Below are 13,945 nucleotides of genomic sequence, written 5' to 3' on the forward strand. Positions count from 1 at the left end.
GCAGATGACGTCGGCCATTAGGTTTCTCATTAATTATCTTTCATTGCCCCATAGTAAACGTCATGAGGGCTCTATGGGCCGAACCCGTACAATTTCTCGCTTAGTTTGACGTGAACTTTACTCGAATAAATATAATACTCTCCGTTGTTCAATGCAAAGCTGAAAATTTGAGTACTGATCTTGATGAAACTCACGCTAAAAGATCAAGGCCTTTCATAAAATTTGAATTTCACAGTAGTGTTTTCACTCCGTTGATGAGCAGTATTACGGCATTTAACCTTCCTGAAGATTTGTGCCGGTTCGAAATTATCTCCGCTAGAGTAGTGTCATATTTTTGTTCAGAAATCGTAACTCGCCCAATGCCCCCCTACCCAAGCCAGGAGTATAAATGAATGCCGCCCAACTGTTAGGACAACCTTCCAACAACTAGCATCCTATCGGGGGAAGGGGAAGGAGGAAGGCAGTACCGGGATAAACTTCGGTTAACAGCCCGTCCGTCTCTTGTGATTGGCATTTATTTTCTTCTTCGAGTTTCAGTACAAATACAAGCGTCCGTATTGTAGAAATTTGGTAAGCCAAGAGTACTTTAGAAGACTTTAGATTTAGAGTCACTCGGATTGTCCCGACGTCTAAGGATATCATGGCGGAGTTTTGTGATGTCAACAACAGGGCTATAGGACTAAACAAGTCTTGTTAATCTCATCTTTAATGGGCTTTTTTTTGTTTTGTTTTGTTTTTTCCTCTCCAGGCCCAGCCAGAAGGCGTTATGCAACGATGCGTAATGGCCGAGCCTCATCATGGAGAAAACTGGTGCGCAGTTTCCAAAGCTATTCCTAACTGGAGACTTCGCACCAAGGACATCCTACCGATTGTGGCCAAGTCGTTGAGAGCTATCGAAAAAGAGTAACGGTAAATCTGTATACATATCATGGTGTTTTTAAAAGAATGGTGCCCAACTGCCATTATTTCCTGGTCTGTCGCTGTGTATCAGAGCATCCGTGGAACACCCCTTCTGAGACGCCTTCGAAGACTTGGACTTTTACGCGCGTGTCGTGCGTGTTCGATTTCATGCCAAACACACTCGCAGGCGCGCTACTCGCTGATCGAACTGAACGAGGCCATAGCTTATTCGTTTTGATGGCGCCCAAATAAAGTTGTCCGTAATGACTAGCCAAACTCGTGGTACGCGTCAAGAAGACCTTTATTTATTCCGTAGTATGTTGTTTGCTTTGTTTTCGCTATTGTATCTTGTAAAAGACATGAAAAATTCAGTAGGTAAATTTTTCATCTTTTATTCCTTCTAATTGCGTGTTCTTCCATGTGAATCTTTGTGTCAAAGCTTGTAGTCTTTTATAAGAAAACAAAAACGAAACATAAAAAAAAATATTGAACTTCCAGTTTCTTCTTGGTGATATTATAATTTTCTTTGTGTAATTTTCCAAAAAAAGAGTCAGATGTGATGTGGTTCTTATAGTTGGTAACAGACTAGGAATTTTGGTTGCAAATTAGCTGTGTTTCAAACTTAGCTTCGTTTTAGTTCTTAGTTACCATCTGCCTAATATGCCATATCATATCATTGCCCATATCTTCTTTTTGAAATTTGTGGTCTGTCATCTTGTTAAGAACAAAGCTTGATGCACCATATGCAGTAATTCAAGCCAGAGGAAAGAAATTCGTGCCGAGTTTCGAACTATTCGGGTTAAATGTAACTCTTAGCATCGTTTAATAACTGAGGTCGTGAAGAGCTGGCCATTGAAACTAAATTTAGATGCCACATAACCTTTCGCTTGGAGCCAAATTGGGAAAAATGTGTCGGAATTTTTTGACAAGACGCCCTTAACTCGCTAGATTACTTTACGCTGCAGATGTCACTGTTTACTTTTAGCCGTTGATTGTAACTATGAAACCTTTTAATACGGTACTGTTTGAGATATACTCCGAGCATAAGAAAGTGTCTTATGTGACGTGGCCAATAAAAAGCTCTCCCTAACTTTTACCCTGTTTACACCATATTTTGCATTTAAAGTGTACTTTTCTCCACTTTGTTTTGAAGCCTTAAAAGTAAAATAACTATCTTTCTATAATTTCGTGTTGTAATGGCGTCGGTGTTGAGACAATTAAGAGTTCGTCGCGAAAATGAGACACAAAACTGACCGCCTTATTTTAATTTCGTGATAAAACGAAGAAAACGTTAATTAGAAAAGATCTGCTTAATTGTGTGTGGTTTTAAATGCACTATGGATCGCATTTTGCGGTAAAAATGTGATTTTATTGTATTATATTTTTCTATCGCGAAAAATGTGACACTCGTTAATCTTTTCCAGAACAACAAACAAACAAACAAACACAATATCTTTCTCTCTTGTGTTGCATTTTATCTTGTTTTACTGATAATGCCAGATCTTCTTCCTTGTGCTTATTTGCAAAAGTGCATAGGCTTCTATCATTTGAATTGGCTTTAATTTCTACTATCTACCTTAAGATTTTAAATTTCGCTGTTTGTTGTTAGCTCTGCAGCATCACTGAGACTAGAGCTGACTCTATCTGGGCTTAATTCCCAATTAATTTCGATGCCATATGGCGTTCTCTCCACTGTCGATATTTTTTCAACCTTGTTTAGTGTTTCTGTGAAAACATATCGTACCTGCTGACTGTAACAAATCTCTTTGGGTTATCAACACTATTCAACGTATTGTTTTGTTTGTTCTGTTCTGTTTTGTATGTGAGGTTTTTTTGTGTGTTTGTTTTGCTTTTTTCCCATTTTTCAAGCAAGAACGAAGTAACAAATCAGAGAAAGATGAATGAGAAAATCATTAGCAATTGACTCTGGACTCGTTTACTGTCTATGATAACGTTTTTCTTGTAGTCATCAATTCTTTGCCTGGTACGCCCTTAATTTTAACGAACTGTGCTTTGACAATGGATTTCAGATCTGTGTTAACGAAACTGTTCCATGTTCGTAACAAGAGCATACAAAAAATGAATAGTTCTTATTTTATAGGTTGAAAGAGTTCATGTGGCGACTCTCAACGACACAAGAGTCCATTTTCTCTCGTGTGGGGTCGTGTTAAATTCGTATTCATTTGTCAGTGAATATATGAAACAAGACGTATTACGAGCTCCCAGTTGCCTGGTAGCGCACTGCTTCGGTAACGTAGAGGTCGTGGGTTCGAATCTCGTTTAAACCTGATTTTGTTTTTACGGGTCTTATTTTCACAACTAAGTTTTGTACAAAGTGCCATGATTTCTTATGCTTTTAAATTCGCGTTAAGTCATGTGCATTTGTGTTAAAGCCCTACTTAGAGCAAATTATTATTTTAGCCGTAGTGTTTTGCCATTAAGATGTCGCATTTTGACTGCCTTTGATAGCGATGCATATTGCGTTTTACAGGTGGCCGTAGCTATTTCGTAATGTCGTGACTTCATTATGTACATGACAACCCACGCCTGCGTATGTAGAAGCATTTCCTGTTATCGTGTAAGCGACGAAACTTCCTCTGCCGTCCCAGGCTGACAGCAAGCCATTCATGTTGGCCAACACTCTCTTGCTATTTCATAAATTGCTGCCTTTTTGAACCAAAAAACAGTTCATGCGTTGATGCACGAGAGACATAGAGTAGCTAATATCGCATTTCATGTTCTACCCGTCATCAATAACGTCACCATTTCATCTCATTTGCTTTTGAATAGTTTTTCATAAGAGGTGACCCATTGATGGGTCTTGCTCTTAAGTTCCTTGGCGCCTTAGCGTGACGTTTTCTGTCGTGTCAGAACAAAGTTAACATTTTTTTTTTCTTTTCAGACAAGTAAATTGTTTTTGTGAGTAATGTGTTTTTGATCGACGTGCGCTCAAGTCTGCTTAATTTTTAATGTCTCTGCAAGCACTTATACCACGACTGATTTGAATGCGTATTGCACGACTGGTTAAATAAACACGAATTCTTGGGTGAATAATATACCTTTTTATCCCCATTCAAAACGTCTTTGTTCGTGGTCGCCATGTTGATTTATAGACTCAGCTGAGTTTGTAAAGGCCAGGCTGTCTTTGTACAGAGCTGTTCCACTGACAGAGTTCATAACAGTCGAAATTAGCCCAGTAATACACCAACTTCTGACTCAATCGCCCTTTTGCTAATGGGGAATGCGATGGATTTCACGTCAAAACTGTCGCTGTGTAAAATGGGTTCCGAATTGGAAGCTAAAGAGATCTCCCCCAAAAAGATAAAAGTAGTTACAAAAAACACGTAACAACAGCTACAATTCTGCCCCCGGCGCTTTCATGATCTCTGTTCGTTGTCTTTTGTTTTCATGCAATCCAATTTTTTGTTGTTTAAATTTCTTGTATATTTATTCTGACACGAGCAAACATCTCTAGTCACGGCTTCTGAATTTCGAGTCGAAACATAGTACTTAAGACATTAGTCTAGTGTTTCGGTTTCTTAATAGCCCTTTTCACGGTTTTTGCTGTTGTTGTTAGTGTTGCTGCTGATGTTGTTTAATTCACCGTGAATGTGGGGCAATTTTAGGCTACTGTGTAGTTCCACCCCGAAATTGTATGACATCCGCGCTGAATTTTATTGTAATGCAAGTAAGAAAAATTAACTGTGACTCTCTTGAAGGAAAACAGCGTCTTAGCCCTGGCCAAACGATGGTAACATTTCAACGCAACATATCGCTACATTGTTGGCCCAGCATTTACAAGCCCAGGCCAGACGATCGCAGCACTGCAACTCAGCATATCACAGTATTGTTGGGCGCAACATGTTACGTGCGTTTGGCCACCCTGTTGCGTCGTGTTGCGACATTTTGGGTGTTGCAAATCGAACTAGTGCACATGCCCAGGCGCAACATTGTTGCACGAACCTGGCCAAACGAGTACAACGTCATGCAACATCCACAAATGTCACATGAAAAATTTGACCATTTTCAAATTTGTGCCAAAAACACCCAACATGTCGCAACAAGTCACAACAGGGTGGCCAAACACACGCAACATGTTGCGCCCAACAGTGTTGCGATATGTTGCGTTGAAATGTTGGGATCGTTTAGCCGGGACCTTAGTCGTAGCCTGCGTTTTTCGGATTTATGTAATTGTTTGAATCCCCAGCTTAAACTTCTATGAAATATAGCCAACAGAATGCGATGATGAGTCATTGCCTTTATTATTTCATACAAAGCGACATCACAGTTAATCAGAATGGGTGTTATGCACATGATTAAAATGTTCTTTTTGTTTGTTCTAATTTAAGATAATGATCGTGACCTAACATGTGAGCACTGTTAATTTCAAAAAAGCTTAGAGGACTTAACATTGTTTTTGCAGTTTTTACTGTGCGAACTTTGACAATGTTAGAGTTCCATTTTTAAGTTTCAATTTTGTAGAAGGTAACATAAATCCAAGAGAACATAAGTTGCATGACTTTTGTGATTTATTAAATTTAAGTTACACGCTACTATAAAAGGAACAGTGACAGTTTCTGTGCATTCGTGCGAGTCGCGTTCAGTACCCTGGGTTCTAACCTCCGTATATTAATGCCTAATAAGGCAAGAGTTTGTATTTTTGTTTCATTTTGCTTTGTTTTGTTCTGTTTTTTTTTTTTTTTTTTTTTTTTAGTTTTCAATTGACAATGATGTCATGACGATATCGAAACTTTGCGTTTTTCGTTTTTTTTTGTTTTTTTTTTCTAGATTGTACTAAGGGCATTATTATTAAATAAATTATTTTTCAGCTTTTTCTTCATTTTTGTTATTATTATTTTTTTTTTACCGGTCTGAAACCAATTCTTAATTACTCGCGTAAGGTTGAACGATCTCCAAGTTTGCCAGCTGCATTGCGTGTATTAAATCAATCACATTTGCATGTTCATTTAATACCAAGGGATGTGGATCAATATCGACATCTCATCAAGGCCAGCAGGGCTTACTGCCAGACCACTTGTCAAGCACGGCAGGCATATAGTTGAAATAATTTGCCCCCTTGTGCGACAGAACTGAATCGTATTGAAAACCGTACACCTAGAACAGCCCTGGACAAAAAAAAGAGAGAAAACAAAGCAAAAAACAGCTTACTCTTGGCATAAGAATTGTGGACAAGAAAAAAAAAATGTTTACAAGACGTTTTGCGGCCTTAATTTTTATGAATTCGTGTGTGGTGTTAAAGTTAAAAGTTGAAGTGATGTTGAATTGAAATTTATCCCGTTCTCTACAGGAGATAATCGCGCATTTCGTTTTGTCTGCTTGCGTATTCTAATATTTGAGGTTCTGGTGAATTGGCAGGCTGACTACCTTAATCAAGGGCTTTCAATACATTACTGTAATCCAAAATGCCAAGGGGTCTTAGATAATGACACATAGCGAATAGTTGTGTAAATACTGGGCAGAGCACTAATTAATAGCAATGGTATTTATTTATTTTCGGCAGGTTTAGACCCTACTGAGTGGCAATGTGATAAATAACGTTGTGGTGGCCAAGTTTGAAGTAAAATTACTCGGTTTGAAAAACTTATAAACGCGAATCTAAGACCTTTGGAAGTCTACTTCAAGAGTTAGGCCTACTGAGGCAATTATTCTTTCGCTTTTCGCTGCCACACTGTGTAAATTTCTAGCAGTTATCAACTTATATTGCTGCGTTTTTGTGTGTGTTTGTTTTCGTACGTTCGTTTTGTGTAGTGTCCTTTCGAAATCGTTCTTCCTAAACATAACACCTCGATCCAAAATACTGTCGTTTAGGCGCACGGAACAAAACAACTTCAGAAAAAAAAACGTACAGTACATTTTGGATAAAAAACAAAACAAAAGAATGCCCGTACAATGGAATCTGTTAGCACCTTGGTGGAGTTTTATCGAAAAAGCCGAACTCCTTCAAACGGAGCGATAAATAATTGATGATGGAATGTAGTAAATATTACTGTTCACAATACAGTGTTTGGAAAAATAAAACGCTAGAATGCACTCGCTAAAGTACAATTGGCGACTTTGAGAATATGTCACTTGAGAGTACTTTGTACAGAATTGTTTTTTTTACCCCCTTGTCAAAATGTACCTAAGAATACATCAGTGCTTGTCGTTGTTTTGCAAAGACCAAACATCTAGAGAAGCATTGTTTTACAGCTCTAGCAAAAGTTCTTTACCTCGTAGTATTATGAATCAGCGATGTTAGCGTTACACTTGAAATTAGAATTCTTTATGACTTTTCTTGACTTTATATCATCGATACAACCCGTTTGAAATATATACGTATATTCCTTTTTTATTTTTTACAGAAAAAAAAAGAAACCCAAAATGTCCGCGGTTTTTTTTTTACCCCTGCGGAAATGAGGCTTCTCTTTTGGCCTCGAGTAAAGTTCGTTTAAGTTACCACAGCGACGCGTTTTACGCCAAAAAACGTGTAATTAACGTTTTCATTAAATCGGCTAACACCGTCGACGGTGAACACTAACTAGAACAGTTGTTTGTGGAAGAGGAAACAGAAAGCAGAAGTTAAACACGCCATGGCACACGAAAATTCGATGTTAAAAAGTAGATATATGTATACATTTATATTTTTGCGAAAACAGAATTTTACGTGTTCGCTTTCAAGCGTATCTGGTATTATTTTTTTTCTTGAGAAAGGAAGTTATGCTAGGCGAAGTAGATAGTAAATTTTGCGAACCTTCGGGCTTTTTGATCAGATCACAATTTGCGAGGTTTTCGTCGGTTTAAAACTTTGCTTCTGAAAGGCAGTTGTCGTTTTATTATTGCGGCACGCGACACTACTTCGGGTCGATTTTAGAGTTTAAATTGAAAATTATACTTGTGTTATTTGGCCCGGTGATTTGAATACCTTAGCGGGATCTCGGCGTATTTACATTTTGAGCACCTTTCCTGCATAATAATAACAATAATAAAGACAAAACCTAGACTGGTCTTTGTTTTGTAGAAAGTTTTAATTTCACATATTTTTTTCTTCGCTCTAAAGTTCGCAGTTAATACATAAAGTGCTATTTATTTCAGGAGAGATCCTTCCTACAATACAGGAACGATTTCGTATCCGAAAAAGTCTGGACCTCAATTACTCTGTCAAAAAACACTCTAGGACGTTTCTTAGTAAACTATAAAAAATATTCTTTACAAACGTGAGTTGAACGATATTTTTTATATATACTTACAAATGAGAAATCATTAAGAAATGGATTTTTTTTTCCTTGTGAAATTGAAACGACAGTTATTTCCTTTTTCTTTTTTTTTTTTCATGGTACAAAATGATTACAAAATCCATTTCATCTCGACGAGGAATTGTTTCATGTGAAAACCCCGCGTCATAAAATATTCACATAACTAACTCGAGACTCGCTTCGACCGGGCGTTCCTCGACAAATTTGCTTCGTATTTAAAAGGTCTTTATCCTCCCACTATCGCGTTCTCGCTAGCCAGGCAGATTGGAAGCACAATCCGTTAGCTTTTCTTGTAGAGTCTTTCACTCTAAATTTTTCTTCCACAACAAGATAAATTTGTCTGCATACAAATGAATTTTATTAATTAAACTTTCATACGGGGCTATAACAGGTGGCTTTTTTGCTATCACCCGCTCGAATCACTTTGTTTGATTGATTTTACTTTGTAAAACTATCCTAAATCTTATCGGCGCTTAGCGTAGCCTTAGAGGTGATTAGCTCTCGTTTCGAGCCAAAGGAAAGCGACTTTGAGTGAAAAAACCCCGTTTCAAACAACAAATATCTGCCAATTAAATGTGCGGTTGTGAGGACGCCCGGACGGTTTACATCTAAAGACTGGCTCTTCAAAACGGCACTAACTCATTGCTACACCGTAAATAAACGAGCCTGCAATTAAACTATCGCTGAAATCATTTGCGCTGCTTCGTGGTTGATAACCGAGGAAATAAGCGGTGTTCCGTAGACCAAACTAAGAGAAAGCTTTCTATTTACATTGTCGAAAAATACCCAGTATCATGAAAACTTCTCCTTACCGTTTTGATTAAGACGAGCGGCTTAAATTCGCCGCTTGTGTTGAATGTAATGCATACTGGAGTCGCGTTAAATTGAAGCGCGCTTCCGATGCAGGCCTTTATACGTTGTAAATGTGATCTCTTCCTCGAAGTTTTTCAGCAGTGTTGTCGTATAATCCGTAGAATATCGATCGAAAATCATAGAGTCCCGTGAAGTACCAAGTCGGCTACACTTCTCGCACACGCACGGCCCTTCGCCAATAAGGTTCTCTGCCGGTTCTTTGGTTTGACTAGCAGTTAATAGTCTTAACGCTAACTGATTCATTACTGAGCCTACAATAGTCAGACCGAAAAAGATAAAAAGGAGAGATATTCCCACGTAAGTGTCGTCAAATCGTTGCTCTCTGCTATCTTGCAAGGCCACGTAATCGCCAAATCCAATCGTTGTGACTGTTATAAAGCAATAGTAAAACGATTTAAAATATGACCACTTCTCGTAGTGACTGAATATGAACGCTCCAGAGCACACTGTGACAACCATTGATAACAACCCGAAGAGTACCACAAGATTCGCCGTGTTTGACACTTCGGTGTTTTTCATCCCTAACTTTTTCTTGACTCGTCGAAACATGTGCGCCAGAAACGTGTTCAACCGTTCGCCGATCGACTGAAACATCGTTAGCGCGAGTGGAATTCCAACCGCCGCATAAATCATACAAAAAATCTTTCCACGGTCCGTCTTGGGAACAGTGTGCCCATAGCCTGTAAATAGAGATAGAGTTTCGCGTTAGTGCGGATTGAAATTGTATCTGGTTGTGTACTTGTACAATATTTCTTTTTGTAGGAGGTTTTGGGTTTTATCATGAGACAGGAATTCCTCACTTAAACTGTTCACGACACACTTCAATTATTGCGTGCGGGCCTTTGTTTATTATGGCAAACAAAGTTGGAAGAGGAAATTCCCCGGTTAGATGTATCACAGTTAAACATTACATCGCGGAAATGGTTTAAGGAAGTGCTTTTTTAAAATCTGTATGCAACATCGCGCGCTTATTACAATTAAAAGTTTTTCTACGTAACGTAGAATATCTGTGTTTGTGTTCCTTTCGCCGTTTCTTTCCGAAAGCGATCGACTTTACGCTTTAAGAAAATCGTCTGTTCGCTTTGATGTCGAACAACAACGGATATTATTACAGGTGCCTGTTGCAGCCATATAGGAGATGAGCTCACTTCAAGAGACCTTCTTCCCCCGTACCGCACTATTAATTGCTGTAGAGCCTTTACATATCGCATCCAATCAAGCTAATTTCATCGCGTCAGACGCGCTGTAACTTACCTATGGTCGTGATGACCGTTGTCGCGAAATACACCGACCCTGCGAAGCTCCACTGGTATAAATCAGCGTCGATATTCGCTTTGCTGTCGAGGTATTGAAGCCATTTTTTGACGTCCTCTTCGCTAATGTTGTACTTCTTAGTCAGCGTGTTGTGTAGGATTGTCATGTTCTTACGCATCTCTTGGTCCTCGTCGTATTCTAAGGCGCTGAAAATCGCCGCGCCGACTAAAAGATACGACACACAGCATACCGTGAGCAGAATCGTTCGAAGGTTTTGCGTTTTCATTGCGCCGCTTCGATCATATTTGCCAGCCGCAAATCACTTTGAATGGATTCCGTTTGGCGCGTAATTTTGCCAGTAGCCGTATTTTTCGATGCTTGTGTTTTGTGTCCCTCAACCCGAGCACATTGTTACGCCTAAGTGTCTTGTGATTGGCTATCCTTAAGAACTAATTTGAAGCAATTACAAATTTGAAGGTTATTGTGCCTCATGCGTTACCGCGCATCAAGCAGATGTGTCGCGCGTGTCAAACTCTTCAAGCCACGCCCATCAGTCTGTTTACCACAACCAGCTGACGTTTGATTTCGTCCCCTTCAAACACATTACGTTTACGCCGTGGCACAAAAGCGTCCATTCTATAATGTCATAGCATGGTTTTTTGCCAATAACTTGTTATTCGCTGGTCGCCGTTTGAAGCGGATTTCGAAAATAGCTCAACTGCAAATTAATTCAACACAGCCTGCATTTGTGACGGCCAGATGCGTTGCCATGGAAGCCGGCAGCGTGTTTCAAGTTGGTTTTAATTTAGAGATGTAATCATAAATGAGTTGTGCTCATTGAGCACGTTTCACTGTCTTTAGAGGTTATTCAAAACCGCATGTTAGCAGAATGGAGCAACAAAGAGACAAAATAAAAGCAAGAAAAAATGTGCTACTGACATGTTATTGAAAGACAATAATGAAAAAAAAATTTAGCGTTTCTATTAAACCACTTTGCATACAATAACTTTACTCATTAGTGCGACGGCACCATCCAGTTAGCATTAATAGTACAAGTAATATGGAAGCTGTTTTTTATTTACATTTAGGATCACAACTTTGTAAGAGTAAATATTCGACTGTGATACGTGCTGATGTGGTGAAGGCAATTTTAATTTCGCACACCATGCCCTATGTTGGGTTTTCTCCCGCCGTGAATTTTCATTTGTTTTTTTCTGTTTCACGTGCCATATTCTCACCCTCCTGTTTTCAATAAAAGTGTGTTCTCGGCCCCCCCCCCCCCCCCTTAATAAAACACTCGTTATTGCCGACAAAGACGAATTTATACACACCCGAATAATTTTTGTTTTTCCCTTAAAGCGAGGCCCTTAAAGTGATAGCCGAATTTCTAGGTTTGTGGTATTGTACTTTGATTAACAGTCTGATTTTATGCCAATAGTACTGATCATTTTTAAATGGTGATTGAGGGGCAGGAAGTGGGAAATTTGTGGAACACGACTTGGTTTACAGCTTAAGGCATTTCGGTGTATCCTGGAAAACGTACAAGCCATGGAATGGAGAATTACTACCGGAAATCCTCGAATTAGCCCCCCCCCCCCCTGGAATAAGCGGCCCCTTCGAATAAGCGCCCCTCCTATCGGACGAAATTTAAAATAAGCGCCCCCCTCCCCTCCCCCCATTTTGTGGACGCGTAATGAGACAACAAGAAGTGTATAGTTTTCGTCATGTAGCATTAGATTTGTACATTGTTTCAGTATGTGAACACGTTTAGTGGACACGTTGAACACGTTAAGTACCAACGGTGCCGCGATTTAAACTTTAGGATCAGCTTTTTATGTCAATAAATAGCTTATGTTGGTATTTAAGCGCAGATGATGTATTAACAAAATGATCATGTCAGGCTACGATTTGGGAAAAAATTAAATAAGCGAATAAGCGCCCCCCGTCTTATCCTAAATTTGAAATAAGCGCCCCAGTTTGCAAATCAAATGTGTGTTAAATGTCGACTTGAAACCCTGATATAAAATTGTGATAAACTTACAAAAAACCTTTCACCCGGGATTTAGGAGAACGGAGAAATAAAAGTAGTCGATTAGGTGAAGATCACTAAATTTTCTAAATGTACATGTCTTCTTCCTTGCAAATATACCACCCAAGTCGATTTTAACTTGAGCAAAATAGCTCACTTTGTCCACAATAGACCGTTTGATTCTTCACGACAAACTGCTACAGTTACAAGACAGTATAAATAGGCTGAAAACGGTCTTTTCAATCTACCTCGCGGGATACGTGCCCGGTTTTTAACTCTCGATTAATCTGCCTGCACATATGTTCATGGGGAACGTTTTTGAAGACAGAAGAAAAAAAATACCAAAATTTGTAATCGTTTATTTAGTATGAGTGGTGTCTAAATCCTGTCACCTATGCCCCCCCCCCTTTTTTATTTTTGTTTTTGTTTTTTGTTGTTGTTGTTGTTTTGTTTGTTTTTTTGTTTTTTTGTTTGGACCACCGTTGATGTAATTTATAGCTCTCAGATTCTTGATAAATTTATGAGCTTTGTGCTCATGCATTGCCATGTTGGGGCTGCTAACCTTCAGTTAAAGTGTTAGTCAATCCAAACGCTACAGAGCCGTTCCCGCCAAAAGACCAAACGAGAAAGCCTGGGTCCCACCGGTGTCGTTCCTAGTGCTACTCATTGTAAGAACGTCGAGTGAGAGCTCTGAGAAGGGGAATGCCACACCAGTCCCGTGTTAGTAAACACGAAAGGACCTGGTATTAACTTAGCCATTCAGCCTACGCCCGAACTAAAATAAGCCATAATTAGCTGGTTGACCTCTTCCTTATTCAATCCACCCAGGTGCATTTTGTAGCGGTTACAATGTAGACAAGTTGCTTGATAATCTAAAAAAAAAAAAGTAAGGTAGATTAAGCCTGTTTTTAAAGAGAGAACAACGCTAAATATACACAGGGAAAACGGCCCGGTTGGGAAGTCCAATATGAAAAGATTGGAGGTGCTCGCCGTCTCGCTTAGGGGTATAAATCAAGGATTCTGGTCTCACTTAGGGTGTTGAAACGTCACTTTTATTAGCTGTTTAAGTATATTTTAGGGTGCCATTGAAGAAATAATAATAATAATAATAATAATAATAATAATAATAATAATAATAATAATAATAATAATAAAAGAAACGCTCTTATTTCTGGTTTAAGGCTTATTTCCACTGGTCTCTCGAATCCGGTCTACTAGCGCAAGTCCTTTTCCGAACAGCGGCTGGTAATCAAACCTTTTCTGTTTCAATTAAGATCTTTTAGGGGTCAAATAAAGCTCGAGTGGCACCCAGATTGGTGTCGTTTAGGGTATAATTCAAATTTTCCGACGAGCATCCCCGACCTTTTCATAATGGAGTGCGATCGTATGATCAGGCGTAGTTAGCGTACATTTGTAAAGAACAGGAGAAAGTGGGCATCTCTAACTACATGAACCAGGGTGTTCCAGAAAATGTCCTGCCGTATTTACTCGATTAAACGTCGCGGCGTCTATTAAATATTTCGTGATTCAGGTGGGGCGTTTATTCGAGGGCGGCGTTTGTACAAGGGCGGTGTTATTTAAAATCAAATTTATTTCTTGCAAACAATTGTATGGTAAGAGCATTGAAAGAGCATCA

The 13,945-nt window shown here is 39.1% G+C and overlaps 2 protein-coding genes across 2 annotated transcripts in view; one reads left to right on the forward strand and one right to left on the reverse strand.

The window, feature by feature from the left end:
* The window catches only part of LOC110055425 (pre-mRNA-processing factor 6-like), a 30,601-nt gene extending 29,204 nt beyond the window's left edge, over positions 1–1,397 (forward strand). Inside the window, exon 31 of the mRNA XM_089270653.1 lies at positions 749–1,397. Coding sequence (XP_089126779.1) covers positions 749–907 — 159 coding nt within the window. The 3' untranslated portion in view covers positions 908–1,397. The remainder of the gene's footprint in view (positions 1–748) is intronic.
* Positions 1,398–7,906: 6,509 nt separating this feature from the next.
* On the reverse strand, positions 7,907–10,759 carry LOC110055398 (potassium channel subfamily K member 9-like). Its single transcript, XM_020761785.2, has 2 exons — positions 10,281–10,759; positions 7,907–9,706 (listed from the first exon to the last, which is right to left on the reverse strand). The coding sequence occupies exons 1-2, from the start codon at positions 10,564–10,566 to the stop codon at positions 9,033–9,035; spliced, it is 960 nt and encodes a 319-aa protein (XP_020617444.1). The 5' UTR covers positions 10,567–10,759; the 3' UTR covers positions 7,907–9,032.
* Between the last annotated feature and the right edge of the window lie 3,186 nt (positions 10,760–13,945).

The sequence above is a fragment of the Orbicella faveolata genome, unplaced genomic scaffold (assembly GCF_042242905.1).
Source record: "Orbicella faveolata isolate gen_17 unplaced genomic scaffold, um_ofav_v1 contig_34, whole genome shotgun sequence".
Classification (NCBI taxonomy): domain Eukaryota; kingdom Metazoa; phylum Cnidaria; class Anthozoa; order Scleractinia; family Merulinidae; genus Orbicella; species Orbicella faveolata.